This window comes from Phytophthora cinnamomi, assembly GCF_018691715.1.
Source record: "Phytophthora cinnamomi strain GKB4 chromosome Unknown Contig21, whole genome shotgun sequence".
In the NCBI taxonomy this organism is placed as follows: Eukaryota; Oomycota; class Peronosporomycetes; order Peronosporales; family Peronosporaceae; genus Phytophthora; species Phytophthora cinnamomi.
Window position 1 is genome coordinate 1670508 of NW_027150954.1, and position 26617 is coordinate 1697124.

The following is a 26617-nucleotide window of genomic DNA, read 5'->3' on the forward strand; positions in this document are numbered from 1 at the left end:
CCATCGGCTCCGATATCAATCATATCGCGTGGTATCATCGTTGGCAGCATGGCTTCAATGTCGTCCTCCTCCCTCACCATGCCATGGCAATCCGCGGAATCCAGCAGCTTCAACCAGCCCCGAGCCCCAACCACCCAGTTACAATGGCAATCATGCGGACAGTCCACAAGCGCCTCGATTTCAACTCAGCCCACGACCGCGTACTCTGGGGGACTACGGTCGCGGGCTTCTTCTTTCCACTAAGGCGCCGTAAATCCCTCAGCAACGGCGAAAATCAATATCGATTCGCAATGCACCGCTCGGACGTATCTTTCATCGCCAGCGATGCAGCGGCAGCCCCAACAAGGATCAACCAAAGGGCGTCGTCATCAATTTTCGCGGTGGCAAAAATGATCAAAGCGGTGTCGGCGTGAGTCGTTCCCTGAAAAAGTCTCCTCTGTCGTGGTGCTGTCCGGTGCGGGCGCTGTGGTATCTAGTTCAGCAGCACGCCAAGGTCAGTACGGACCCTAACGAGTTGCTCTGCAAGATCAGTGTCGTGTAGGAACACGCGCTAATTTATATAAGGCACACTTTCCCCGCCAACAACACCCACCAAGTCACCGAAGCCTCAATGGGCTTGTTAGGGTTAGAACCTGAAGGACCAGGAACTTTCCCTTGCACCGGCTGATGTTTCCCCTGTGTACCGAGCTTCCGCTAGTCGACCGATGGAAGACTCAGCGTCACTAGCCACGAGCAAAGGCTAGCACGCTTTCACACACAAAATATACCTCGCAGGCCCTCAGAAGGAGGGGTCCCGGCATTTTACGGCGTGATACGAGGGTGTCGGAGCTATACTCCGGCGGGAAGAAATAAATGGAGTGCGCTCTCGCTCCTCCACTACCTGGCGACGACTCGTCGCTACCAATACACCGGCCACTACACTCTTGGCCCTGCCAGGGATGAACACACGCTACACTAGTAGATGTGCCCACCGACAGTCATAATCCTACCTACCAGATTTACCTTGAGCTGCAGGTCGTTCACTGCAGGCACCGGTGTCGCCCTTGCGTTGTTGGGAGGAAAAACTGTTCTGTTATTGTTGCTCGAAGGCTTATCTTGTCTTTTCTTAAGTTTCCTATCGATCAATACAAATATCAAGTATAAACGCGTCCGTTTTTGGACCGCGAGTTGTAACTCACAACTCTTCAGCACTTTCTCTGCGACGTGGCGGCGTTACCGACGACTCAAACGGCCGTTGAAAAGCACACCGACGACTGGGGACAGGCGCCGACGACTCATAAGTTCGGATCTTGCCAGTCGGTTCGCACCGTACTTAGCGAGCTGCAACCGCCACGCTTGACTTGGGACCGTCGACGAGTCATTGTTACCGACCAATTTAGGCCAATCAGCGCTCGGGGAGTTTGGTCCAATGGCTGGTGATGGGTTGTGACTTGCCAGTTGGCACCGGCGCCTCAAGTCTTCTTCGCCCCTTGTCTCGCCTTTGGGCTTTGGATTCGGCTTCATTTCCCGATACCACAATTGCCCCCACCGTGACACGAGCCGCGTGCTGGTGTCCGTCGGGGTGCTTCCTGCGCCATGGTCGGAACTTCGCGTGCTGCCCAGTCCGCCGTGAACTCGGCGCTCAGGGCTCTCGGTGTGTCTCGGTCCTCGCTTCAGGTAAGCCGCCTTTTCTTGTCCGCTCGTCGTCTTCACTGCTAACCAGGATCTTGTTTTTTTTGCCAGTCTTCGCCTGGTCGAGGAAGTGCGCTTGTCCTTCTGCTACTCCTGCTACCCCGCAGTCGGCGGTGGCCGAAGACGGGAGTGTGGCTGAGTCGACTAGCAGCTCGTCCACGGTGAGTCTTTATCGTCTTTTCGCCTTCCGTCAACTTCACGTGAGGTACTGATCCTTGGTGGCTTCATGCGACTGGTTCACAGGTTGTTTTGTCATCTCCGGGGTTGAGCTCGGGTGTTAGCGGCGACCCGCCGCGCCAGGCTTCGCTAGATGCGTCTGCTGAGCCGTCTGCATCACTGGCCACCACCACCACTGCTCCTTCGGTACGTCCCGTTGCCTTGCACCTTGATCTTGGGCCGCTTCCGCTTTCGAGGTTGTTATCTTCGACTCTTGTCTTGAAGGCCACTTCTCTGGTTGATGTGCCCGTTGGTAATGCTGCCAGTGACTCGATGGTCTCTGGTGGTGCTGTGTCGCGTGAATTCCTTGAACAGATCATCATGGAGGCCAGTGCTAAGTCGTCGGAGCGTGTGACCGTAGTGTTGGGCCCTCGGCTGGATCTTATCGGCCGACTAAATGTCACCTTGCACCAGGGCCCCAACATCCGTGGGGACCGTCACGTGGGTTCTCGCTTGGCCGCCACCCACTCGCTGCACGACGTGGTGGCGGTGGCTCAGCCCAACATGGGGGTCCACGATGACATCAACTTGGACTTGGCTATGATGCGAGGCCAGTTCCATTCTGCCGAAGCCGCGCGTGCTGCCGTCGAAACCTCGATGATGAGGGAATCTTTCAAGCACAAGAACACCATGGTCTTCCTCAAGCAAGAAAGCGCGGAGCTCGAGCATTCCAAGAAAGAGATCAAGCGCTTGCGTGTCTTGGAGGCTCCCTACCCCCAAGAGATGGAAGGTCTTCGAGGAGGTGTGGATGTACACACCGAGACGGCAGCTCGCTTGGAGAACCGCGTAAAAGCTGCCGACGTCGAGTGCAAGCGGCTGGCCTTCCAGCTCACTCGCGAGCAGACGGTGTTCAAGGCTACGGTGGCGTCGTCGACAGCACAGAGCAAGCGTCTTCATGACCTTCTGGCTCGCTTGGATGCTGGCGATGACTCGCCGTCGACTCGCCTCCAGCGCCGAAATGAAGACCTCCAAGAGCAAGTGAAGCGGCTGACGCGCGCCAGTCGGACCCGTCGGGCGCATGTCAAGTTTGAAGACATGGATCCGGCCGTCCTTGTGCTGATCTCCGAAGGTTCGTGCCGGTTGCCTAGGTATTGCGTCTTCTTGCGTGCTGGCTTGTGTTCTGACTCTGGGCGATGACTCACTCCTTTGCGGGTTTGTCGACTGGTGAGTTGAACTGGGATCTGCTGGACATCGGCCAAGAGACCCGACGAGTCCTCAAGGATATGCTGGCTAATGCCGATCCATCTCGCACCGAGGATGCCATTGCCGTTGACTTGGCCCACGCTGCCTTTATGAGATCTGATTCTCAAGTTGAGTTGATGCCGGAGGAGCGGGCGGCCGAGGCGAACAAGACCACACCGGGAACCCGTGCTGCTGATGTTGAAGCAGACCGTGCTTCGCCTGCCGCGCAAGTTGGTCGCTCACGCAAGGGCTCGTCGCAAGAGGGGCCCGGTTCCCGGCTTCAGCGTGGTCGGTCAAGCTCGCTCTGTTTCTCGTTCGGTGTAGCAGAAGCGTCCTCGTTCGTCGTCAAGCCGTCGCGGCCCGTCCACCAGTCGTCCGGCCAGGAGACCACGCCGTCTTGGCGAAGCCTCAACCTCATCTGTTCGTGGGTCTCGTACATCATCCTCTGGTCGAGGTGGTAGCCGTGAGGCTTCGGTGGCTGATTCTGGGAATTCTTGGTCTTCTACTCAAGATGGTGAGCACTTGGTAGCGGAAGTGGAGATCGCCGAGTCTTCCTGAAGTGCTCCTGCGGCTGCAGGAGCACCGCCCAAGTCGGCAGCGAAAGCTTCATCGGCCAAAGGCAAATCGAAACGGCAACCCAAGGGGCGATGGGCCCGCTCGCAGCCCGCTGCCAGTACGCCAGCTCGCGCCATTTCCTCAGGAAGCGTTTCTAAGTCTTCGTCGGACAGTTCACCTGTCGTTCCTTCGCGCAAACCTTCTCGGTGGAGGAGTCATCGGATGAAGATGCTGGGGCTGCAAGCGCTCCGTCTAAGCATGTTAATGCTGACGCTGGTATTTCTCTCGAGTGGTTCCCGAATATTGGGTCGGATGAAGAAAACTTGGTCGTGGCATCCGTCATTGAGTTGCCGGGGAAAACTCCTAGTTCCACTTCTGTTTCGGATCGCCCGGGCACTGAGTCGTCGGGAGCAATCCAAGATGCTGGTATTGGGACTGTGGATGCGGCTTCCGCTTCACCAAGGAATCAGAGGCGTCCCCGTGAACAACGTTGGGGCCCATCAGTTCCACGCCGGTCTGCTTTATCTGGTCGTACTTAAGTCGTCACCACCATTTCATCCATGCCTGGATCAGACCCCAGTTCCCAGCGCCCGCTCGCTGTGCCGCCACCGGTGCGTGGCCTACAGCCACACGTCAGGTTTTCCAAGCAAGTGGCCAAGTGGACGATGCCATACTTGGACCCGCTGTTCACGCTTCCTGGAGCTCTCAAGTGTTGAACTCAGATGTTGAATGCTCGACTACCCACCCCGTTGCCTATGGATCACCGACTCTTGTCCCGTCCTGAAGGCATGGTGAATTGAGCCCAGAATGGGTCGCTGAATTTGGTGATGGCCGGGTTGCTGCAGCGTCTGAGTCTTCGCCAAGCGCTGAATCTGCTCCAGAGGAACAAGCTTCTGACACTGCTGGTGTTTCTGGCGACTCGGATCTGCTTGGCGTCCAGACACGTGCAGTTGTTGCTTCTGATCCTGAGTGAGTTGAAGTTGAGTTCAAGCGAGTCGTCGGCAGCGTCTTCTATCTATTTGAGTTTCATTTTCAGTCTCGCTTCTGAGTTGTAGTTGATTATCTTTCCGTCTTGGTAGTGTTTAATTTCAAATGCAAAAGATAATGTCGCAGTAGCTGTTTTCGTCTGTGGTCTTGGGCTATCTTGCCCCAAGTACAGGTCATCATTGCGGTGACTCATAGCCACCTAGTCTTCGTCAGCGACATGAACGAACTGCAGGCGCTGTTCACTTCTTTTGCGCCGCAGGTAATCGTAGAGGAGCCCGCCGCAGGAAAGGTTGGCGGCTGGTTCCCACGTTGGTTCATCGTAGCCGACCCATTTGATTTTGAATTCGCGCACTGCCCTCTCGGTTCCCGTGGACAATGGCACACGGTCGTCGAGGATGGCTTCAACTTCATATTCCCCGCCCATGTGATCCGGCCCCCAGCTGTATTCAGGGAGCCGCTCTTCGTCGAAATCTAGCCGTGTGTCGTCGACTACGCCGGGCGCAAGTCGAGTCTTCGGTCGATCTCCAAACTCATCGACCAGCTTCAATCGGGAGATATGGACGACTGGGTAAAATCGGTATCCACTGCGGTCCGGTAACTCGGTTTCGGAGGCATAGTCTTCTAGCCTCTTTTTGATCCGGAAGGGCCCATGCCACCGGTGTGCCAGTTCAGGGCTTGACGCTCTCCATGTACAACCAGACCCTGCTGACGACATCAAACGGAGCCGGCAGCATTAATTTCCGACTTGCAAACGGCTCAATTCCGCCAGTCTTCGGTGGATCGACCCTGTCCCGTGAGACATGTGCCCCCTGTCTTGGTTTGGAGCGGTCGCCGCCGACTCGCGCGTCGACGGCTGCTCATGCGTACTCGTTTTGTGCGACAGGTCACTTGAGACGGGGTTCCCTTGTCCCATAGACGGTTGGTCTTGTGCTGTCGCAGACGACCCGGGCTCCTGAGTCTTCGCCAGTATCGCCTTCTCATTCGTGCTTAGTTTGGCGTTGTGTTCACGGGCCCTGCAAGTTTTCTCGGTGGCTTGGTATTCATTGGCCATCTCCATAGCATTCTGGTGTTGTCTGTTGACCTCGCGGCGACATGCCACTACGTCTGATTGCTTCGGCGTGCCATGTCGTAGCGAGGACGACATAGATTTGAGCGTTGCCTGGGCGTGCCACCCGTGCTCAAAATAAAATGGTGTTTCCTTTCGAGTCGTGTCTTGTGAGTTCATGATGGCGAAGTCAAAGCGCTCCACGATCTCGTCCCAGTCTTATTGAAGCGGGGCTTCGGCGTATACATTGACGGATTGCATTACGGTTTTGACTGACCGTTCTTGCTGTCCGTTGGCTTGCGGCCAGTAACTCAGCGTTGCTCGGGACCTTGACTGCATCATTTCTGCAAACGCTTGGAACACTTCACACATGAATCGTGGGTCGCGTTCATGGCGGATGAGTGAAGGCGACCAAATCGTCGGTATATGCATTCCTCGAATGCTTGTGCCATCTTGAGTGCGCCGGTATCTGCCGTGGCTTTCGCAACGATAAACCCCGTAAAAAACACTGGAAGAGCAGCAGGGCTGTGCTGCCTCTCCGCGTCTTTGGCAGTGGTATCAGGAAGTCCAGTGACACTATCTGGAAAGGTTGTTCCACCGGCACGTTGCCAGTAGAGTATCCTCTCAGCTGGGGGCGGCTTTTGCTGGTGGTACAGTCGGGGCACGACTTCACGTGCTTCTCCACGTCGGTGTAAAGGCCCAGCCAGTAGTAATCTTGCTTGACTCGCTGATAGGTTCTTTTCCACGCCCTGATGGTCACCTTCCAGCGAGTAATGACAGTTCTGGAGTACTTCTTGAATCATCGTGGTTGATACCACCAGACGCAGCGAGATCTCCTCTTGCGACTCAGCGTCGCGCCGACGACTCATTCCAATGTAGTGTATCAAATTGCCTTCCGACAACACGAACTTATCTGCAATCTTCCATGCATCTCTGGCTGCTCGGTATCCAATTTTCTTGACATCACCACGTAATAAGGTCTTGAGGTTAGCCCATCGTAATTCTTCGCGTTGTGCAGTAGCTATGCGCCGTCGTCTCTCTTCTTGTACTTCCACAGAATCAATGTATTCTGGGTTAGGAGCTGCTGCTGGAGCTGGCGGAGCTTGAATCGGTTCTAAAGGATGATCTTCGGGAGGTTTCCGGTTATGTAGTGGGCCTACTTTGGCTCACTACTTTAGCTTACACGTCGCGCTACGTGTATGAGGAAGCATAGGAGTTTATTAACAATTTGAATTGATTATACTTGAGTCCACAACTATAATATAAATCAAATAAAACCACCAAGTAGCTAGTTAAGGTAAAATGAGAACTGTCTTGTTTGTAAATTGATCTTCCTCCTAAATCTGCTAAAACTGTTTATCATCTATGAAAGGGGTTGGCAGCGGCTGGCTGTCAGGGCCCCGCCAATATGCACTTCTCTAATTGGTAGAAAGATGCTGCTTTCTACCAATAGGATCTTTGGGTAGGTGTGGCCCACTCATTGTGGTGGCCCAGTTCAATGTATCCATTGGTGTGACTTACACCAATGTGAGGAAGTATCTAAAACCTTTAACAGATATTTATCTGTTAAACCAGAAGTGACAAATGTCATGCACAAGTGACTGTTGTCACTTGTGTGTGTAACCCCGTTACACCATCCCCCCGTTAAGCTTAGACGTGTCGGTCTCGACACGTCAGTTAATATTGACTGCTTGTCAATTGTTTGTGCTGGAGATTTCCGTACTCATCCACAATGAGTACGACCAAACTGAAGACTGCCATTGCAACAGAGGGTAAGCTCTCTGTTGCTGAGTACCATGCACGGTAGGGCGAGGTTCGCCGCTACCACGGGAACTGACAACATAGTGCCTGTGTGCGATTCTTCGATGTCGACCGCGCCTGTGCGTCGACATCTCTAAGCGAATTGCTGTTGCTTACCGTGATCGAGTAAGCAAGCGCCAAAGCACTTCGAGTCCTTCTCGAAGTGAGGCAAGTATTAGCAACTCCACGCTGTTGCGGTGGAGGCTGGTGTCCGTGCGCCGTGCGGACTGTCCGTCCAGGTGGCGGTGCGTATTCGCAACCGCGACCACAACAGGTATACTATATGTATACCTGAGAGCTTCAATCATCTCCGTGCTAATTATCTAGCACGCGAGGCGTCAGGTTGTAGATTACTACAGCGCTCGCACTACCTTCTTGCTGGTAGTGCGTGTTGGGCTTCGTATTCCTTCACCATGTCCGGAACGTCTTCCATCAGAACGTTCCGTGGTTCCCATGTGTCGTGCTGGAGAGGGAAACCTCTCCAGCGAATGCGAAAACAATCCGGACCTCGGATTGTTTTCCTATGATCGACAATTCGCTAGACGATCCAGCGAATTTCTCCGCGTGCGTCTCGCAGCGGTGGCGGAGGTGGTGGAAACACGCCCCGATGGTCAACGCTATGTTGATCTTCCTCTCGTGTCGCTCCACGACTAGGTGACGGTCGTGGAGTACCTTCAGAGCGCGGAGATTGCCGCTCTGTACCATCGTGTCCCGGCTGTGGCGGTCTCCCAGACCGCCTTGAACGTGCCGGTCGGGCAGTAGGCCCGACTGTATTAACTGCTCCAGGGCGACTACGCGCTGGAGAGGAGGGTTTCCCCTGCCGACTCTGTCTCTTCGGGTCAGACGAGCCACTTGGCTCGTGCTGGAGGTATGGCTTTAACCGCCCGACATAAAATGTCGGGTGGAGCCGTATGCTAGACGGTATGTCTAGCGTGTATGCGTTACCGTGATGTGCCATCACCGTGAATGGCCCGATGAAGCGCGGAGCAAGCTTACTTGCTCCGAAATCCGAAACTGCATGTTTAGGCAGGTTTTGAGTAGATAACAAAACCAATGAACTAACTTTGAATTCATTTGTGTTGCCTCTGCCCACATTGTCTGCGATCAGCTTCTGTTTATCCACAGAAGTTGCAATCGCGTCCTGGACTAACCAAATTACGGCTTGTCTTTTATTGATGAAGTCAATCGCATCTGAGCTGAAATCGTTCAGCTCTCTCTCCGCAAGAGGCCCGGCCTCTGCGTGGTTCTTCGCGGTTTCTGCTCGCTGCGCAGACCCGTGATCCATGTTCCTTGTGGAGTCTGTGCTCTGCACAGACTCGTTTTCCTTGTTCTGGGGGTCAGCGCCCTGCGCTGACCCTTGGTTCTTCCTGCCAAGGTCTGCGCCCCGCGCAGACCTGGTTGTCTTGTTCCTTGTTGTCGCGGCTGACACTGTGAAGGTGTCAGTTGACTGCTGTGTTGCAGTCGCAGATCCTCCCCCACTTAAAGTGGGAGCGACCACTCCGAGTAAACTCGGCAGATGGGGATGCCGCATGGCATTCACGTAAAACGGTGTATGCCCGGTCGAGGCATGCACCGAGTTTTTTATGGCGAATTCCGCCATCGACAAACACTCCCTCCAGTATTGGAACGAGTGAGCGCAGCGCTTCAGAATGTCGACGAGCACGCGGTTCACGCGCTCGGTTTGGCCGTCCGTCTGCGGATGGTCCGCAGTCGACATTGAAAGCTGGCTCCCAAGAAGAGTAAACACCTCTTCCCACAGGTTCGCTGTGAAGCGTGGGTCTCTGGCCGACACGATGTCGGTCGGCATGCCATGTTGTTTGAACACCATGTCAACGAACAGACGGGCCGTCTGCTTCGCAGTCACTTCTGCCGGCACCGCAGCAAGATGTACCATCTTGCTGAAGCGGTCGACGAAGACCACAACACCGGTATTCCCTCCGCTGTCCGGGGGAAGACCAAAGATGAAGTCCAAAGACATCGACTTCCAACACTCCGACGGAGTCGGTAGTGATTGCAACGGAGCCTGGGCAAACGGCGCAGGCTTTACGCGCTGGCATACCTCGCAAGCACGGATGTACTCGCGCACCCACGTATACTGGTGGTGCCAGTAGAAGTCGCGCGTGAGAAGGACGTATGTCTTCTCACGTCCGAGATATCCCGCAGTCAGGGCATCATGATATTCGTACATGATCCTGAGTCGCAGGTCATGGTCATTTGTCACGACAACGCGATCCGCGTTGTCGTCGACTGCATTGTAAAGCAGTAGTCCGTCGAGCACACGAAAGCGGTGTGCGCGCGCACGAGGGTGTTTGGGCAACTTCTGACGAGCCTTGTCAGAAGGTGCTGTGCCATAGGCCAGCAAGCGTTTCGCGTCCGCGTCGTGCGCGTACGCGGCCTTCACGTCGTTCAGCAGAGACGATGTGGGTGTGCTCGTTCGCATGGCGTCGATGGCATTGACGTCATCAGCTTCTGCATAGTCCGGCCGACGTGATAACGCCTCGGCCACCACATTCAATCTTCCGGGTTTGTATTCAACCCGGAAGTTATACTCCGCGAAGAATGAAAGCCATCTCGCCATTCTTTGTGATATGTGTGGCGACTTCACTGCGGTGCGCAGTGATGCATGTTCGGTGTAGACCACAAATGGTCTACTTCCAAGCAAATAGACTCGGAACTTTGCGAGTGCATACTTCATGGCAAGGGGTTCCTTGTCATGCACCGGATAGTTGCGCTCAGCTGGCTTCAGCTGACACGATTGGTAGTAGACGACACGATCACGCCCTCGTGATCGTGCTGCATCAACGCACATCCGATGGCGAAGTCGGATCCGTCACATACGACGTGAAATGGGCGATCTTGGTCAGCCACTGCCAAGATCGGCGCCTCAGTCAAGCCCGCTTGACTGCATCGAATGCCTTTTGGCAATCGGGTGTCCAATTCCACACAGCTTCCTTCTTAAGAAGCTGCGACAGCGGGCGGATCTTGCCCGCGTAATCCTCCGCGTACTTGCACAAGTACGTAGCCAAGTCAAGGAACTGCCTCAGTTCCTTGACACTTGAAGGTGCAGGCCATTCGTTAATCACTCTGAATTTTTCCGGGTCAGGGCGAACACCATTCTTCCCTACGAGACACCTGAGGACGGGTATCTCGCTCGCCCCGAAGATACACTTCTTCAGGTTCGCGTAGAGCTTATGCTTTCGCATAAGCTCAAGTAGCTTCCGGAGATGCACCCTGTGCATCTCTACGTCGGTCTTCCCGTCCACAGCTCGGCTGTGGATGAATACATCATCGAAGTAGCTCGGCGCGAAGTCGCGCACCGAGCGCAACAAGTGCGTCACGCACCTGTTGAAGGTCGCAGGAGCGTACTTAAGCCCCTGTGGCATTACTAGCCATTCCCAGAGCATGCCGCTTGGCGTGCTCACTGCCGTGAGAGGTATATCGCTCTCACGCATTAGGATCCGATAAAATCCATCTCGCAAGTCGAGAGCACTGTAAACGGTGCTCCCGGCCATCGAATCGATGATAACATCTTTTCGTGGTATCGGCGTCTGCGCCGGTACCGTCGCATCGTTCAGCTTGTTGTAGGCATGAACGATGCGCCATCCGCCCTGTGGCTTCTTGACACAGAACGTCGGAGCACTGTGCGGGGACTTTGATTCCCGCACTTGTCCTGCTTTGCGACGACTTTCAAAGAAGTCGTCGATTGCTTTTACTTGCTCTCGCGGCAGTAGCCACTGCCGTGTGATACAATATTGCGTGCCCGGCACGAGATCAATCTCGTGCTGAGTGCCCTTCCGCGAGTACATCTTTGTACTCCCTCAACAATTCGTAATGGGGAGTCGACTTCAGCGAGTCCCAACCTTGTTCCTCGAAGCGCTCTCGCTTCGTCTTCGCACTGATAGTGTCTTCACTCTCAGTGGTACTTCCCATGAAGAGCTGTCTCAGCTCTTCGCTCTCGCTCTCCGTTCTTTCGCTGTTCGACAGAACGCAGACCTGCTCGATGCGTCCATCGTGCAAGTCGCGCGTGAAGCGCTTCCAGATCATGACCCAACTCCGACGCCGTCGTCGGAGGATTAGCGAGTTCCATTTCACGATACTGGAATCCAGTATCAGTGCGCGTCAAGACGCTTAGCGGCTCGACATCCGGCGTCGCCGCCTCGGTCTGCCCAGCAGACTGTTCTCGTGGGGTCTCGGTCCCGGACCGAGACTTGCGCAGCGTTCTCCGCATGCGCCGTCTTCTTGTTGTGCGGAGCCCGGCTCCGCACTGTTGTTCTTCTGGTCCAGGCCCGGCCGTGGACAGTTGCTCGCCGGCGGACCCTGTCCGCGGGCGCGCGATATCAAGCCCGGCTGCACGACAGCATGCAAATTGCGTTAGTGCGGTACGTTTGCAACCGTCCGCACTGTTTGCAGCGTCAACGCCCGGATTTGACATGCCTTCGTCACCTCGACACCGTTCATTGGCGGAGTCCCTCATGACCGAGGGTGCGTCGGCTCCCGGAGCCGACGCGTCGTTGTCGACCTGACCTCTTCGGGTCAGGGACTGTCCCTTACACGACGTGGGTTTCACTTGTGCGCACCCTCGCGCACTCCTTGGGCACTCCGGGACAGCAGCGTTAAGCGCTGTCTCGACTGGTGAGCCGCGCGCACCTGTTGGTGCGTGCGCTGCGGTAACAGGGCCATCGCTCTCTGTTCCGCTGTCGCGGCCGAAACGCACGAGCGTGCGCTTCTTCCAGTCTATTACCGGATCATGCCGTGCAAGCCAAGGCATGCCCAGTACCACGTCGAACTTATCGTCCAGGTCCAGGAAGATAAAGTGTTCGACAAACACTCGTTGTTTGTACGAGAAGCGCACGTTCACGACGCGCTTCTCGGTCTTCACGATGGCACCTGTTGCCAGTCGCACTTCCAGAAGACTTCGAGGTACATTTACCTCCTCGAAGTCAAGACTCGGTAAACTCCGCAGTCGAACAAAATTGTTCGACGCGCCCGAATCTACCAAAACTCGAAGATAGTCGCTCGCTCTCTTCGAGTAAACCATCAAGATGACTAGGTTCGGCCTGTCATCTTGTTTCTTGCAGTGAGAGCTGATCTCACTGGGGGCTGCAGTCCTCAGTGTCGCGTGCCCGATGTCGGCACGCGCGACTGCACTACCAGTAGGGCGCCCCGCGCCTACTGGATGTTTGCGTTTTTTGTTGGTCCGCGGCGATGCCTAGTAGCGCCACGACGGCCACCTCCAGGGGGCATGGGAGCTGTGCACTCCCGTGCAAAGTGACCGATCCTTCCGCAACGGAAGCATCGCACGTTGCCTCTCTGCTGCTGGTAACCAGCAGTTGTTGCGCTCGAGAGGTCCATTGGTTCTGGACCTCCCGTCCTCGCTACCGGGCGCGGTTGCGGCCTCGGTACATTTACATGGAGTTTAGCCTGCCGCAGGCTAAACTCTTCTTGCATGGCAAGGGTGATTGCAGCTTCGAGAGTACTCGGGTACTCTCGGAAGAGATAGGTCTTCACGGACCCATCTCTAAGTCCTTTCATGAACGTGACGACTTTAGTCGCCTCGTCTCTCGGGTTGGTCACGATGTTCGAGACCAAGTACCGTGCACGCTGTGCGTAAGCATGGACGTCATGCTTACCCTGCTGCAGGTCGAGGAATTCCGCCCTCGACCGGAACTCGTTTGGCGGGGGCTCAAACGCTTGTTTGAGCTCCTCTTTGAACACTTCGTACGTGCTGAAGCACGTAGGATCGGAGAGTCGGCATCCATACGCCCAACTCCTTGCGCGTCCGCCAAGGCAGGACATGGCGAACGCGACCTTCGACAGCGGGTCGACGATGCGTCGAGCCGCTATGGCTGTGTCGAGCTCGACAAGCCATCGGAGGAGAGGCTCGCCCTCTCTTCCCACGTAATTGCTTACGCTCAATTTCAATGATTGAGCACGCGGTGTCGTCCCTGACGACGCCGTCACTGAGGAAGCAGCATCACGCTGCTCCTTCATGATGAACCCCAGAGCAACACCATGTTGCTCCATCGGCGATAGCGTACGCAGCATCGTAGCTATCGCCGCTCCTCCAATGACTGTTGACAGTCGTTGGAGGGCTTCCCACTCTGGGTCAGACAGGTGGGGACAGCCAGCGCGTGCAACATGAGCTGCAGGCGTGTTGGAGCTCTCCATGGGCACCTCCGTGCTCATGGGGTTCTCGGCTCCGCGTTCGTACACCTCGTACGAACGTCAAGCAGTCAGTCGTTGGACGGACTACACAGTGCTACCAGGTGTAGTGGGTCTACCTTGACTCACTACTTTTGCTTACACGTCGCGCTACGTGTATGAGGAAGCGTAAGTACTTCGTAATTACTTGAGTTAATTATATTTGAATACACAAATATTATTTAAATCAGATAAGACTCCAAGTGACTTAGATTAGTTAAAATGAGAACTGTATTGTTTGTAAATTGATCTTCCTCCTAAATCTGCTAAAATTGTTTATCATCTATGAAAGGGGTTGGCAGCGGCTGGCTGTCAGAGCCCCGCCAATATGCACGTCTCTAATTGGTAGAAAGATGCTGCTTTCTACCAATAGGATCTTTGGGTAGGTGTGGCCCACTCATTGTGGTGGCCCAGTTCAATGTATCCATTGGTGTGACTTACACCAAAGTGAGGAAGTACCTAAAACCTTTAACAGATATCCTATCTGTTAAAAATCACAAGTGGCTTGTAGACACTTGTGTGTGTAACCCCGTTACAAGTGCGCTCTCGCTCCTCCACTACCTGGCGACAACTCGTCGCTACCAATACACTGGCCACTACACTCTTGGCCCTGCCAGGGATGAACACACGCTACACTAGTAGATGTGCCCACCGACAGTCATAATCCTACCTACCAGGTTTACCTTGAGCTGCAGGTCGTTCACTGCAGGCACCGGTGTCGCCCTTGCGTTGTTGGGAGGAAAAACTGTTCTGTTATTGTTGCCCGAAGGCTTATCTTGTCTTTTCTTAAGTTTCCTATCGATCAATACAAATATCAAGTATAAACGCGTCCGTTTTGGACCACCAATTTTAACCTAGGACTCTTCTGCCCTTTTTCTGCGATGTGACGGGACTAGCGACGACTCAAACGGCCGCTGAAAAGCACACCGACGACTGGGGACAGGCGCCGTCGACTCATAAGTTCGGTTCTTGCCAGTCGGTTCGCACCGTACTTAGCGAGCTGCAACCGCCCACGCTTGACTTGGGGCCGTCGACGAGTCATCGTCACAGATCAATTTAGGCCAACCAGCGCTCGGGGAGTTTGATCCAATGGCTGGTGATGGGTTGTGACTTGCCAGTTGGTGCCGGCACCTCGAGTCTTCTTCACCCCCTGTCTCGGCTTTAGGTTTTGGATTCGGTTTCATTTCCCGATACCACATCAGCGCCTCATCATATCTTCAAGCCCGAGACATCAGCAACAAGATCAAGCAGGCGGCCGTGCTGGAAGGACACGACCTGACACGCTATTCGACTCATTCGCTGAAAATTGGTTGGTGGTGACACGGCTTTCTTCGCGGCCGGGGACGACAGCTTGGCAATCAAGCTGTTTGGAAGATGGCTCTCATCATCCTTCGAGCGCTACACGCGCATTCAAGACCGGCTGAAAGCATCGATGAACACAAGAATGGTCGAATCGCTCGCGATCAACTCATCTTCCTGACGCCTGACTATGGGGCTACCTCCTCGCCACACCCGGCAGGAGGCATGTCAATACAGCTTCATCTCACGCCCCCGAACCGAGCGAAACATACACGATATTTGGAGTATTGTAGCACAGTCAATATTGCGCAATAGCACATTTTAATCCGATATACTTGTAGTGGAGGATTTTCCCTGTAGTGTTATGGAGTGAATCCGAAAAAGTTTTCTTTGTCGACTAGGAGTAATTTCTCTACGAGTTCCTCTCATCAAGGCACTTACCGCGTTTTTAGTAACCTACACAGTTTAGAAGTACTCCTCCCAAATGTGATTGCTTTTTGTGGGCAAAAGTTAATAGTGGCCCAGGTACTATTCATTGAAATCCGTTAATATGATCTGCGAGCAACGGGTTGTTTTTGCTTCATTTATGACTATGGCCACGCAAACACACTACCAACGAAGTACTAGGTGACCGAGTCTTGACATGTATCAAGGTACAGTAAATGCACACCCCGTCTTAGTTAGCGATTCCAGCAATTGCAGCACCTAGCATCCAGAAGGAGCTGCGGCAGATGGCGCAGTTGTAAGTTCTATCGGAGTCGAGTCCGGGTCGTTGGCGTCTACCATTCCACTCTTCGTTTCCGCTCGCGTCGTATTAGTGGTCAGCAGTGTATTCGACGCACTTCTGGTGATAGCGGCAGGATCTAGGCTGACGTTCGATGCCAGCCATTCCTTGATGACATCGCGAAGATACAACCCCGCGTCGCTCTTGTAGCTCGTGAAGTTCTTGTCCGTCAGAAAAACATGGTGGTTCCCTTCGACGTAAAAAGTGAAAATGTGCGGGCTTACCATTTGGTATGCGTCCAAAATTGCCGACATGTTCCTATAAAGTGCCTCCTCCGGCATCAAATTGGGGAATGGGTAGCCCTGGCTACCCTCCGCGACCAGGGCATAGTAATACCGCTGGACCTCGTCACCTTTGCTGTTGACGAATAGCCACTTGGAATCAGGTTGATCCTCGATAAGTGCGTTCACGAGATCAATCACCGAAGCGTTCTTAGCATTGCAGACCGCTGCGATGTCTGGGGGGAATGCGAGGCCATTCTCACAAGCACCGAAAAATCTCAATAGAGCTGGTACTGGACGACTTTCAGGTAAAACCCCGACATAGCTGTCAGCCATAACCGAGAATCGCGTGCCCCTCGCATCGACGTCCCACATATCCGCGATTTGAGCACTAAAAAACTGCGCGCCTAGTGACCCAGCACTAGCACCTCCGACGACCAGGTTGTCGACATCGGGGAAGTTTTGGCGTGCCCAGTCGAGAGTCGACCTGGAGTTGTTGTATCCGTTCATATGCATCGAAAAGTTTTTCCCAAGGCACTGTGGGTTGCCTAAACTCTTCTCAATACCGCTCTCGAACGGAGGGAACACCTTGTTGCCGGCGTGAACGTCGCCAGTACAATAAGGCACGAAGACGACGTTCCAGTCTTTAAACATGTTATCCACCATGGACCGATCAATCACTCCAGCCCCTCGAACAGTCGCGACCGTCGTGAAAAGTGCATTTTCAGCAAGCGAGCACTCCAAACCGAAGGCGCACGTGTTGTCATCCGTACAGCCACCCCCTCCCTGGAAGAAAATCATTAGCTTTGACTTGTCGTGGTTCGTATTCGGGAACACCTGAAAAAAGTACGTGGAGTTCGTCGTAAACCCAGTCACTGGGTCCGAGTAGTCGTCGAAGGCGCAGCGAGTGTTGCCTCCAGGGTAGACGAGCACGCTACCATCTTCGGACAGCGATGTGAAACTTTCAACAGCGCAGGTGTCGGATCCAGTCAGTGTACAGGTCGATTGAGCTGTCGTTTGAGCAATTACTGAAGCTGCGATGAGCAGAAATGAGTAACCTAAGACCATCGTGCCTGGGGGAAGAAACACCGTGTAATCGAGCTCGAGATTCTTGGGAGTTGTGCGGTGGACGAGTCAAAAGACGAAATGAAGCCGTACAGAGGAACTACAAAGAATGTCGACTTGAGGATGCAGTACGCGTTGTCGTATACACACATGTAGGTGTAAGGATTACTTTGCGCACTGTTAATCATTCCAAACTTACCTTTTGTAGGCAAGCACATCCGAGTAGGTTCCTGCATCTGCCGTCTAGCTTACGAAATATTGGATTGCGATACGCTCCAAAATAGTTTACGTATATGCAAGTTGACTGGCAATCCAAATGTGCGAACGCCGGTACATGACCAGCTGCCTGTGTTGGGAACAACTCTTGCCGTCAAGACACACGCGCGTATTGATATTTTGTACGCATGAATGAAGTCACGGGCGCCGAGGCTGCCCTGACACCGCAACACAGTGGGTTGTAGTTGATTTAATTTGAGTGCGCTTTACACGGCTAACTATTACACCCGAAACCACGTACAGCGCAGCGACGCCTATCCGGCGGTAGCAGCCCAGGGATTCTAACTTTCACGCTAACGGCGACTCCAATGCTGGATACCTCGACTCCAGCATCGTCCTCTTCAGTCAACCGACCACGGGTGCCATGACCGCCCCTTGCGGTCACGATAATGGTCGCCGAAAAACTGGACATCACTTCACTCGGATCCTTCTCGGGCAGCAGGTCCCCCAGTGATGTCGGAGTGCAGGTGTGCACTGCCTAAAGGTGACGACAGCAATTCACATTCGAGTCCACGCTGGATGTAACACTCCGTTCCAGCGAAACGGAGACCAGAGCTAGTTCTTGCTCGCTCACTGACCATGAGAGAAACCCCAGCGTACATATCGCGTTTCTATTGCCTTGACCATCAATACACATTCGTTTTTGCCTTCAACTCCGCGTTTTCTTCATTTCAGCCCAAGATTCACTAGTGCTGACGATTTCGAACGTTTGCTCGCTTGAAGCGCTATGGGTAGTTGTAGGCGTAGGATACCAGCGATGGCGACGCGAGTAGTTCAGCACATACAACAACAAAATCTCAAGAACCTGGACGAGCACTCTTCGCGTACGCAAACTAGTCAATAGTTCATTGGGGTTTACCTCAATCTTACTCTTATTATCTTACTCGCTCGTCTGGTGGGTGAGTGGCATGTGCGAGACTCGGTTCGAGAACTTGCCAGTCATCTCGTCGCTCGGCCTCACGTCGATCCGCGTCAGGCTGCAGTGGCTCATCGGGGCGCCGAGCAGGATACTTTCCTTGTGCACATCGTAACACTGCGTCAAGCAATACTGGATGAAGCTGGTTTTCGCGATGACAAGCTTGAAATTCTCCAGCTCGCCCTTGGGTCCACGCACCAGGTTGTCATCTCCGTCCCAGCGGCTAAGGTTCTGGAACGCCATCTTATGCATCAAAGACCACGCAAAAAGGAAGTGTACACCAAGAACCCGTCGATCCTGTCGTTCTTCAAGCCGTTGCGCACCGGTACGACAACACCATTCGATGAATCTGCTGATCTCTCAAGCACTGAAGCGACTCACCCAAGCAGACAGCCACAGCAACCGACTCGTCCACCACGGGACTGATGAAAAGACCGCGGCAGCCAAGTCGGTTGTGCCTGCTTACTCCGTACTCCAGTGAGGGTACCTACGTAATGTCATTTGGATACGTATGCATTTTAACGGATTTCACCGATTACAAACCTTTCGCAAAATAGAAACCCGGACACGTTTTAAATTTGGATCGGGAAATAAAGCCCTGCACAACATATACACCGGGTGGGACAGTTGGTATCGAATGAATGATAGTTTTGCTACGAGAAGCCGCAAAAATGGCATTCAACGGCGTTAGGACAGCGTAAACGGGTACACGGATCGGAATGACAGGTGTTCACGTCGCGCTCGCTTGATCCATAATTATTCGGTATCGTAGCCACTCGGTTACCGCCCCAAGGGGTTATAGATCGTGCTTCGTCGTTCTTGAATTATGCTCTCGGATTCAAGCCACAATATCTGAGCGCATAAAAATAACGGTAATCACCAGAACGTGACGTAGCAGTGTTTAGTCACGATGATAATCATAGTATGTACAGCGTCGAACAGAATGCAACTGGCGATGGTGAACACCACTGTTCTCACAAACCTAAGCCGTTCCAGCGTTCCAGATGAGTGCATTTAATTGGTTTAAATATGTTCTGTGAAGATTTGCCACTTTAAAATTATCTTGGATTTTGTATCCAAAAATAAATAAAACAATACTAATTTGGTTAGAAATACGCCAAAAAAGGACCTGCATCAGTCTGGGAGCCAATCAAAAATCTGGTGCCCTCCCCCCCGCCCCCCCCCGCCAAATTTTATTCCCGCACTTTCTAGGGATTTAGAATCGCTCCACTTTGTCCAACCAATCACTCACAGTATATGATGACCAGGCGCTCAAATCGAAAGCGGAAAAGCTGATCTACTGTAGATCTGCGTAAACACGCCTGTCTATTACGCGACGTCCCGTAAGCGACGAGTCACACGTCCGACAAATTTACAAGTCATTTCACTACTTCCTGCCTTCCTCCACACCTCCCACTGCAATGCACTCATGCATACTCGTCCCGCCCAACATTCGTACATTGAGTGACAAGCTGATATGTGACGTTAAACAGCGGACCGAGGGACCTCGTGCAAACTCGGTGACAAAACTCGTGAGTTCTGGGCGAACTGAAGCCAGCATCAAAACCAGGTCGTGTCTGCAGCAGCTAAGGTACCATCCGCATCATCACACAGTTCGAACAGATGCATCCCACATTCGAGTTGTAGCGTCAACGGCTACGTTTGACTCATCTCCAGAGGAAAAGCGAATTACTCTGAACGATATATCATCGTCCCGTAGCCTCCCGATGTGCCATCCGTCCGACGTGAAGGCGGTAAACAAGATCATTGCTGCAATCCACGCAGAGAACCTCCCGATTGATGCAGATCTACAAAGTGTCATCATCGCTGAAGCTCTCAAACAGAAGATTCGTCATCGAAAACACTGTCGTGTGAACCAGGCTCGCTACAGAGCGAAACAGCTCAAGTTCGTAGCCGATACTCAAACTGCCATTGTTCAGCTGCGGATGGAGATCGAAGACCTCAAATCAAGATGCAAGAGTTCGTTCCGGATCCCAACATCCCAGACCCCATGGACTGTTGCTGCTGACTACTTTCGCCACTTGAACAATTTCGTAGCTTGTTCTGGGACTCAACAGGAAGCCGCGTCCAAATTCCTGAGCGGAATCATGGCCCCGGATACAGGAAATGGCGTTTTCCCCGGCGTGAACACGCAGATAGAAAACTGGAGGCGCTTTGCACTTTTCTGTGGCGACACGCGCTTGGAGCTTCGAGGGATGATGATGTCAACCGAACGCGATTTGGTCGCCTGCACGTCGACTAATATTACTGTCAGCTGGAACACTCTCCGATACGCGTTTCCGCACCTGAACTCTGATGGAAAAGGTGGCGCCCAGGGAGGAGATTGGTCGCCCATTGCCACCAGAATCCTGGGTCAAACTCTTGTTGTGCGCGGGACGGTGATCTTCGGCTGGGACGACAGCAGCGACGAAGTGGTGAGATTCCATACGCAAGCGGATTTGTTGACCCCATTGCTCAACTTGCTGGTCAGTTTAGCGGATGTGTCGCTCTTCTTCAGCGAGGCTCTCATCACCCCGGACGGTAACTTCATTTGATGAAATCAATGAATATTTGCTCGTTTCTCCTTGATTCCGATCGTATTTTCTTCGATTACAAAGCATAGGTCTGACGTGCACATTCCAGAAAACAACAAGTATGAAGCACGCGAAGAACCATGACCAGAGATTGATAGTAGGACGGTTTTTGACCAATCTAATATAGTAATACCCGATGACTACATCCTAATCTGATAATCTAATAATATATCCGGGGCAACAACCTGATCTAATATAACAGTACTGCTATATTTGTGTAGTATTACTACTGTCGATCACCAATATTGACGACCACCAAGATGACGAGCGCTCAAGCAGCTCTGCCGCCGTTGTTAGCTTCCATGTGCTTGATCACCTTTTGGTCAACAGGACTTGCATCTCAGCTCGGGGATTGTCCGTTCGAGTATCTTATCATCACTATGGCAAACTCGATCTGGGAAGTCAGGCGCAGCTTGAACCGTTATTCTAAACCATCCCACCATCAGATATTAATATCTGAGCCCAATCTAAACTAATACTTCCATATTATTATTAAAATGATCCTCCCGCGGCACGAATAGTTTGACTATTATATGACTATTAGATTATTTATTACCGCATTATTAGCTTTAGGTACCCCTATTATCAATCACTGACCGTGATACATGACGGGATAGTTCCTTCCACTACACTATTTTGTTTTCAGACCATCGCATGCGACTTAGACGCATCGCACTTGTGGCACACCAGTCGCCTTTAATGGTGACCTCTTGGTCACATCATTTACGCCACTTCAGCCAGACTGCGTACGGACTAGCTAACCTCGCTATGGACTCCAAGAAGCGCACCCAAGTAACGACAGATAACATGGCACGACTGCCTTCGCGTTGGACGACAGCGATCGCGTCCCTCCAAGCGGACATTGCTCACTGGATGGATACATACCCGGATCAGGAGGACATCAGCCGCACCTCCGACAACAACAGTGCACCTTAGATAGTACGCTTTTGTTGGTGTAGGCAGGAGTCGCGTCATTCGGGTGACGGTGGCCAACGTGAGCAGTCTGAGTCGACACCAGCGGTGATCGACTTGACGATCGAGTAACATGGCGAGCGGCGGCACGGACGGTGACCACATCAGTGGCAGGGGCGGCGGACGGTGACTGGAGCGAGCCAGCTGGCTCGAGCTACAGCAAGGAGGTCCAAGTTGAAGCACGGCGACGGCAGAAGATCGCGAGGAGAGGTGAACGGCGGACGGCGACGGAGAGCGAGTAGCGACGAAGGCGAGGCGACATCGACGGCTGCAGCGAGCGGCCAACAAGCGACGAGAGCGGGGATGAGACCCCGGGGGGGGGGGGGGGGGGGGGGGGGGCGAGGTCCAGATTGTAGGAGTAGGAAGGCGCCGTAGGTAGGAGTAGGTAGGTCGACGGGGGGTAGTTTAAGTGGGGGCACCGAGCTGCGGCTGCAGCTCGACCCTCAGTTGCGATTTGGTTACAGGCTTGTAACTAGTCTCAGCTAATACAGAGTTGCGCCGCAAGAGCACGGGTTCCAGCGTCTGGTACTGCGACCGCGGGGAAGGTCGGCTAGCGCACGGAGTAACCGTGAGGTAGGCGATAGTGGCGGGCAGCGCACAAGGAGTGTATGTTAGTCGAATAGGGTGGCGGGACCGTGGGGAGAGACCACGGGGGCACGAGGAACGCTTGGAGATGAGGCGCACCTTGGCCGAGTGGGAAGAGCCCCGAGCGAGCCGCAACGGCACGTGGTGACGGACCTCTTCCTCCCATGTGCATGTTGTATATCCGGACTGGACCTGCTGGGGGCAGCCTGTGGATACCGGAGCCCAGGTGCCGAAAACGCTCCCTCCTTGCCGTCCCTATCTCGAGGGCGTCTGGTCGATGGGCCAGTAGCTGTCTGGTTGGCTACTACGGCTCGCGCTTGCTGGCAGTCGGCCCCAACTCGCTGACCTAGGTGTTGACGGTCAACTCTGCTGGGAGAACGGAATGGGCACGGTGGACATGCAATGGGAACGGAAGTGCGGTTGGAGAAAGCTACATGGTGGTCATGACAGGCGCCTTCCGGGCACAACTATGGGGACTAGTTGTTGCGGGCTTGGCGTCAGAGGCTTAACCCCGCAGGCGAACTGGAGTACGTAAGGAGGACGGAAACGGGTAGCTAAGTGTGAACGTGTTGTATGATTTAAGGTTAACGGAAGAGAACGGAAGAGATGACTACGAACGTGGGAGTGGTTGCGCGCGACTAGCGTGCCGAGCGACGCTCGTCAGAGCGGGCGAAGCAGCAGGCTACGATCACTGTGGACGCGGACGACGGCGGCACCGTGACGTTGGAGACGGAGGAAATCCGCGGCGCCTCCGGCAACACGCCGATTGGGGCTGCCAGCGGCACGAGCGTGACGATAGGGGACGGAGCGGGGCCTAGCGACGTCGGCGCGGCAAGCGGCAAGCGGCAATGACGGAGGACGAGCGTCTGGTAACCGGGGCGGCGACCAAGCCGGCGGTGGTGACGGTGGACGCCCCACGAGCGGTCAAGGCGCCCAGACGAGGGGTGACGGCGGGGGCGCGCCGTCTGGCGCGACTGGCGAAGCAGTCGGTGGGCCAACTAGAACGACGTACGGCAACGGTGGAGCTGGATCTGGTTGGGCACCACCTGCGCGACGGGCGGTGGAAGCGACAGCGATGGGCGGCACGGCAGGAGTGACGCCGCAGCAGATCGTGGTCCGCGAGCGTCCCAAGTCCCTGAAGTTGACCAAGTTCAAGGGCTTGGACGACACCATGCCCGTGACAATGTGGCTGAAGACGGTGAGGGCCGAGGTGCGCCGGCAGGCGGTGGCCATGGGCGTGCAGTGGACCGACGCGCAGCTGTACCACGAGGTGGCTCTGAACCTCGACGGCGAGGCGAAGCGCTGGTTCGCCACGGTCATGGAGTCGGTGCCCCCGGAGGAGGAGACGATCAACACCTTGGCGGGGATGCTCAGGACGAAGTATATGACGCAGAGGTCCGGCCCGGAGGTGGTTGATCTGCTGAATGCGCGGCGACAGATGCGCGGAGAGCGCTTGGTGGACTACGCGCAGTCCCTGCGCGAAATCGCGGAACGAGGGGAGATCGGCGACGACTGGAAGGTGAGCGCGTTCCTCAAAGGCATGAGCAGCGTGGCGGGGGCGACACACGTGCGCGGCCATCGGCCCCGGACGCTCGACGAAGCCTTGAACGTGGCGACCCCGCAGGTGGGGGAGTATGGAGAAGGCTATGGAGTCGGACTGGCGGCGGCCATCGCAGCGTGGGACGCGAGGGAGGCCACGGCAGGGCGCGGCCCCTTGGCGGCGACTACACCAAGTGTGCACGACAAGGAACAGTCCGGGCTCGACAGGAACTTGGGGAATGTGGTGACCGGATATGGCCCGGCGTGGGGTACGCCACCGAAACAGCCTCGGTTCGATACTGAAGGGAGACCAGTGGACGGAGGGAAAGCCAGTGCGGGCGAATGGTGGAAGGCGATCCCACCAGGGTTCCAGCTGGTACCCACCGGCACCAATCAGACCACGTCTAGCAGTTTGAAATTTCAAACGCCCAGCAACGGACCGGATCAGACTGGTGGGCGGTACAAGCGGCAGAAAGCAACGGAATACGATGGGAAGCGTCCGACCAAGACGCTGAAGATCGAGGGCGTGTACGGCGGCACGGCGGGGCAGGGCGACGGCTACAATAACCCTGCGCTCGCCACGCGCGAAGGCCGCCTGCGCAATCACGAGAGATACCTGAGCGAGAGAAGGCGGCGAGGGGCAGGAGGGGCCGACTTCTGCTTCTACTGTGGTAAGCCAGGGCACTTTGCCCGGGACTGTGGCTTGAAGGCGGCGGACCTGGCGGCGAGTGGCACCCCGACGGCAGCGGGATCTGCCCAGGCGCGAGGTGACGACCAGGGAAACGAGCAGCGAGCGTAGGGGACCCGACCCTACGCCTCGCTAAACCGGGATCGGGAAGACGAGGAAGACCGGCGGCCGTGCGGGTGAAGCAAGGAGAACTACGGCCGGCGGAGCAGCGGTACGGCGGCCACCAGCGGAGAGTGACGTTTGAGAGTGGGGATGGTGCGGCGGAAACTGCGCACGAGGTGACAACGGAAGCGGCAGTGGGTCTTCAGTCTGGGGATGGCGCAGCAGCTACTACTCGGCTGCGAGCCACCAACGCGACGGCGGGTTGGTCTCGGACTGGGGATGGCGACGACGGACCCGGCGAACCGGCCAGGCCCGCAGCACAGGCGACGGAGTGCCGTGGCGCAACGACGGAGACGCCGGCAACGGAAGAAGAGAATGGCCAGCCGGAGACGAAGGTGGCAAACGCCGAGAGCAGCCAGTACGACGGCGGTGTGACCGGCGGGACGCACGAGAAGGAGGTGACCGCGGCGGTGACGAAGCAGTGGGATACGTGGGTAAGCACGCAAGGTGACAGCGGAGTCGCAGGAAGCAGAGCAACGCCGAGTAAGGTCCAAGCGGCGCTGGAAAAGGAGATGCAGGCGAAGGACGTCGAGAGGAGACGCGTGCTGCTGGCAGGGGCGAGCACATTACAAGACGAGGCGGTACAGACGCACGAGACTGACCCGCAGCGGCGCCGACGGAAGAAGCGGGTGGAGCGGACGAAGGCTCGGCGTGAGCGAAGAGCCGATCGAGAACACGTGGTCGCCAGCGCTGGCGGCAGTGGAGCGGCGAATGGCAAACGGTTGCCGACCGAAGCCTCGGACGGGAACGCGGTGAGGGAGGACACGGGGAACGTGAACACGGCCGAGATGATCACATACGGACGCAACGATGCCCCTAACCAAGGAACAATACAGGCAAGCGGCGGAGTGGAGGGCGTACATGACCAGTGCGCTCGAGGCTTTGCAGCGAACGGAGCATCAGTTGAGAGCTCGTATTGGCGAGGCCGCGGTACACGGCGAGGGTGACGGGAGCGCGAAGGCGGCAACCACGGCCCTGCATGCTTCCCGGACGCGGCGACGATATGAGAAGGTGGTGACGAAGGCCCGGGCGAAGGCGAAACGCGAGCTGCTCGCGTGGCTAGCGGCTCGAGAGTGCCCCAGTGAGGCGTACTTCGTGTTCGACGAGATGTGGCAGGGACACATCAGCGCGGGCCCTGACGCGTGAGGAAGCTGAAGCTGTGAGATTTGTGGCCCCACAGTCGACAGAGATGGTGGCCAAGCGGCGTGGCCGGCGAGGGCACGAGAAGCGGTACGAATACTGCAGTGGCAGCGTGTACCAAGGCCCGAGCGTGAAGAAGATTAGCGGAGGTGACTACCCTGTGAGAGTCGGACGACTGCGGGCAGTGCATGCCCCGGCGGTGGACGCCCTACCAACGGCGATAGTGAAGGCCAGGACGGGGTGGAAGAGTATCAAGCTAGACACGGGTGCGCAGTATAGCGTCGCCAGTGAGGCGTGGAAAGAGGAGGGCGTGTTGCAACAAGTGCTTCCGCCAGTTGACTACATTGAAGGCTTTACGGGGGCAGTAGCGCGCGCGCTGGGTGTGCGCAGGTTCAAGTTCCTGACGCAGTACGGCCAGGAAATGGAGGTCGACGCGTTGGTGGTGGAAGGAGCTGCCGACGAGTTCCTCCTCGGTTAAGATTGGATGCTGCGCAACGGCGTGAAGATCGACTTCACGTCGTGCGAGATGAAATGGGTACAAACGGTGTTGGTGGGGTTCGTTGCAGTGCGGACACCCTCCACGCTGGAGAGAGAGCGATTCGAGACGGTGGTGGCGGCCTGGGGGTCAGCGGCGTTAGACACCAGCGGCAGCAAGCGAAGACACGGGCGAGCGCCCGAAACTCGTGATTCACCAGCGGAGAGCGGGACGGCGGCGGCCG

The 26617-nt window shown here is 55.2% G+C and overlaps 6 protein-coding genes across 6 annotated transcripts; 5 read left to right on the top strand and 1 right to left on the bottom strand.

Annotated features, from left to right (window-relative positions):
* Window positions 1-1575: 1575 nt before the first annotated feature.
* On the top strand, window positions 1576-2677 carry IUM83_03715 (uncharacterized protein; the record flags this gene model as incomplete). The annotated part of the gene is made up of 5 exons (XM_067927743.1): window positions 1576-1633; window positions 1723-1832; window positions 1915-2034; window positions 2113-2583; window positions 2657-2677. The coding sequence occupies 5 exons, from the start codon at window positions 1576-1578 to the stop codon at window positions 2675-2677; spliced, it is 780 nt and encodes a 259-aa protein (XP_067795387.1).
* Window positions 2678-15661: 12984 nt separating this feature from the next.
* On the bottom strand, window positions 15662-18461 carry IUM83_03716 (Carbohydrate esterase; the record flags this gene model as incomplete). The annotated part of the gene is made up of 2 exons (XM_067927744.1): window positions 15662-16922; window positions 18187-18461. 2 exons carry the CDS (start codon window positions 18459-18461, stop codon window positions 15662-15664), a joined length of 1536 nt encoding a protein of 511 aa, XP_067795386.1.
* Window positions 18462-19945: 1484 nt separating this feature from the next.
* Window positions 19946-20773, top strand: IUM83_03717 (bZIP transcription factor 1; the record flags this gene model as incomplete). The annotated part of the gene is made up of 1 exon (XM_067927745.1): window positions 19946-20773. The coding sequence occupies one exon, from the start codon at window positions 19946-19948 to the stop codon at window positions 20771-20773; it is 828 nt and encodes a 275-aa protein (XP_067795208.1).
* Window positions 20774-23444: 2671 nt separating this feature from the next.
* On the top strand, window positions 23445-24707 carry IUM83_03718 (Retrovirus Polyprotein; the record flags this gene model as incomplete). The annotated part of the gene is made up of 1 exon (XM_067927746.1): window positions 23445-24707. One exon carries the CDS (start codon window positions 23445-23447, stop codon window positions 24705-24707), a length of 1263 nt encoding a protein of 420 aa, XP_067795385.1.
* A 227-nt stretch (window positions 24708-24934) lies between these two features.
* IUM83_03719 (uncharacterized protein) lies at window positions 24935-25904 on the top strand (the record flags this gene model as incomplete). The annotated part of the gene is made up of 2 exons (XM_067927747.1): window positions 24935-25660; window positions 25770-25904. The coding sequence occupies 2 exons, from the start codon at window positions 24935-24937 to the stop codon at window positions 25902-25904; spliced, it is 861 nt and encodes a 286-aa protein (XP_067795384.1).
* A 43-nt stretch (window positions 25905-25947) lies between these two features.
* Window positions 25948-26376, top strand: IUM83_03720 (RNA-dependent DNA polymerase; the record flags this gene model as incomplete). Its single annotated transcript, XM_067927748.1, has 1 exon — window positions 25948-26376. One exon carries the CDS (start codon window positions 25948-25950, stop codon window positions 26374-26376), a length of 429 nt encoding a protein of 142 aa, XP_067795424.1.
* Between the last annotated feature and the right edge of the window lie 241 nt (window positions 26377-26617).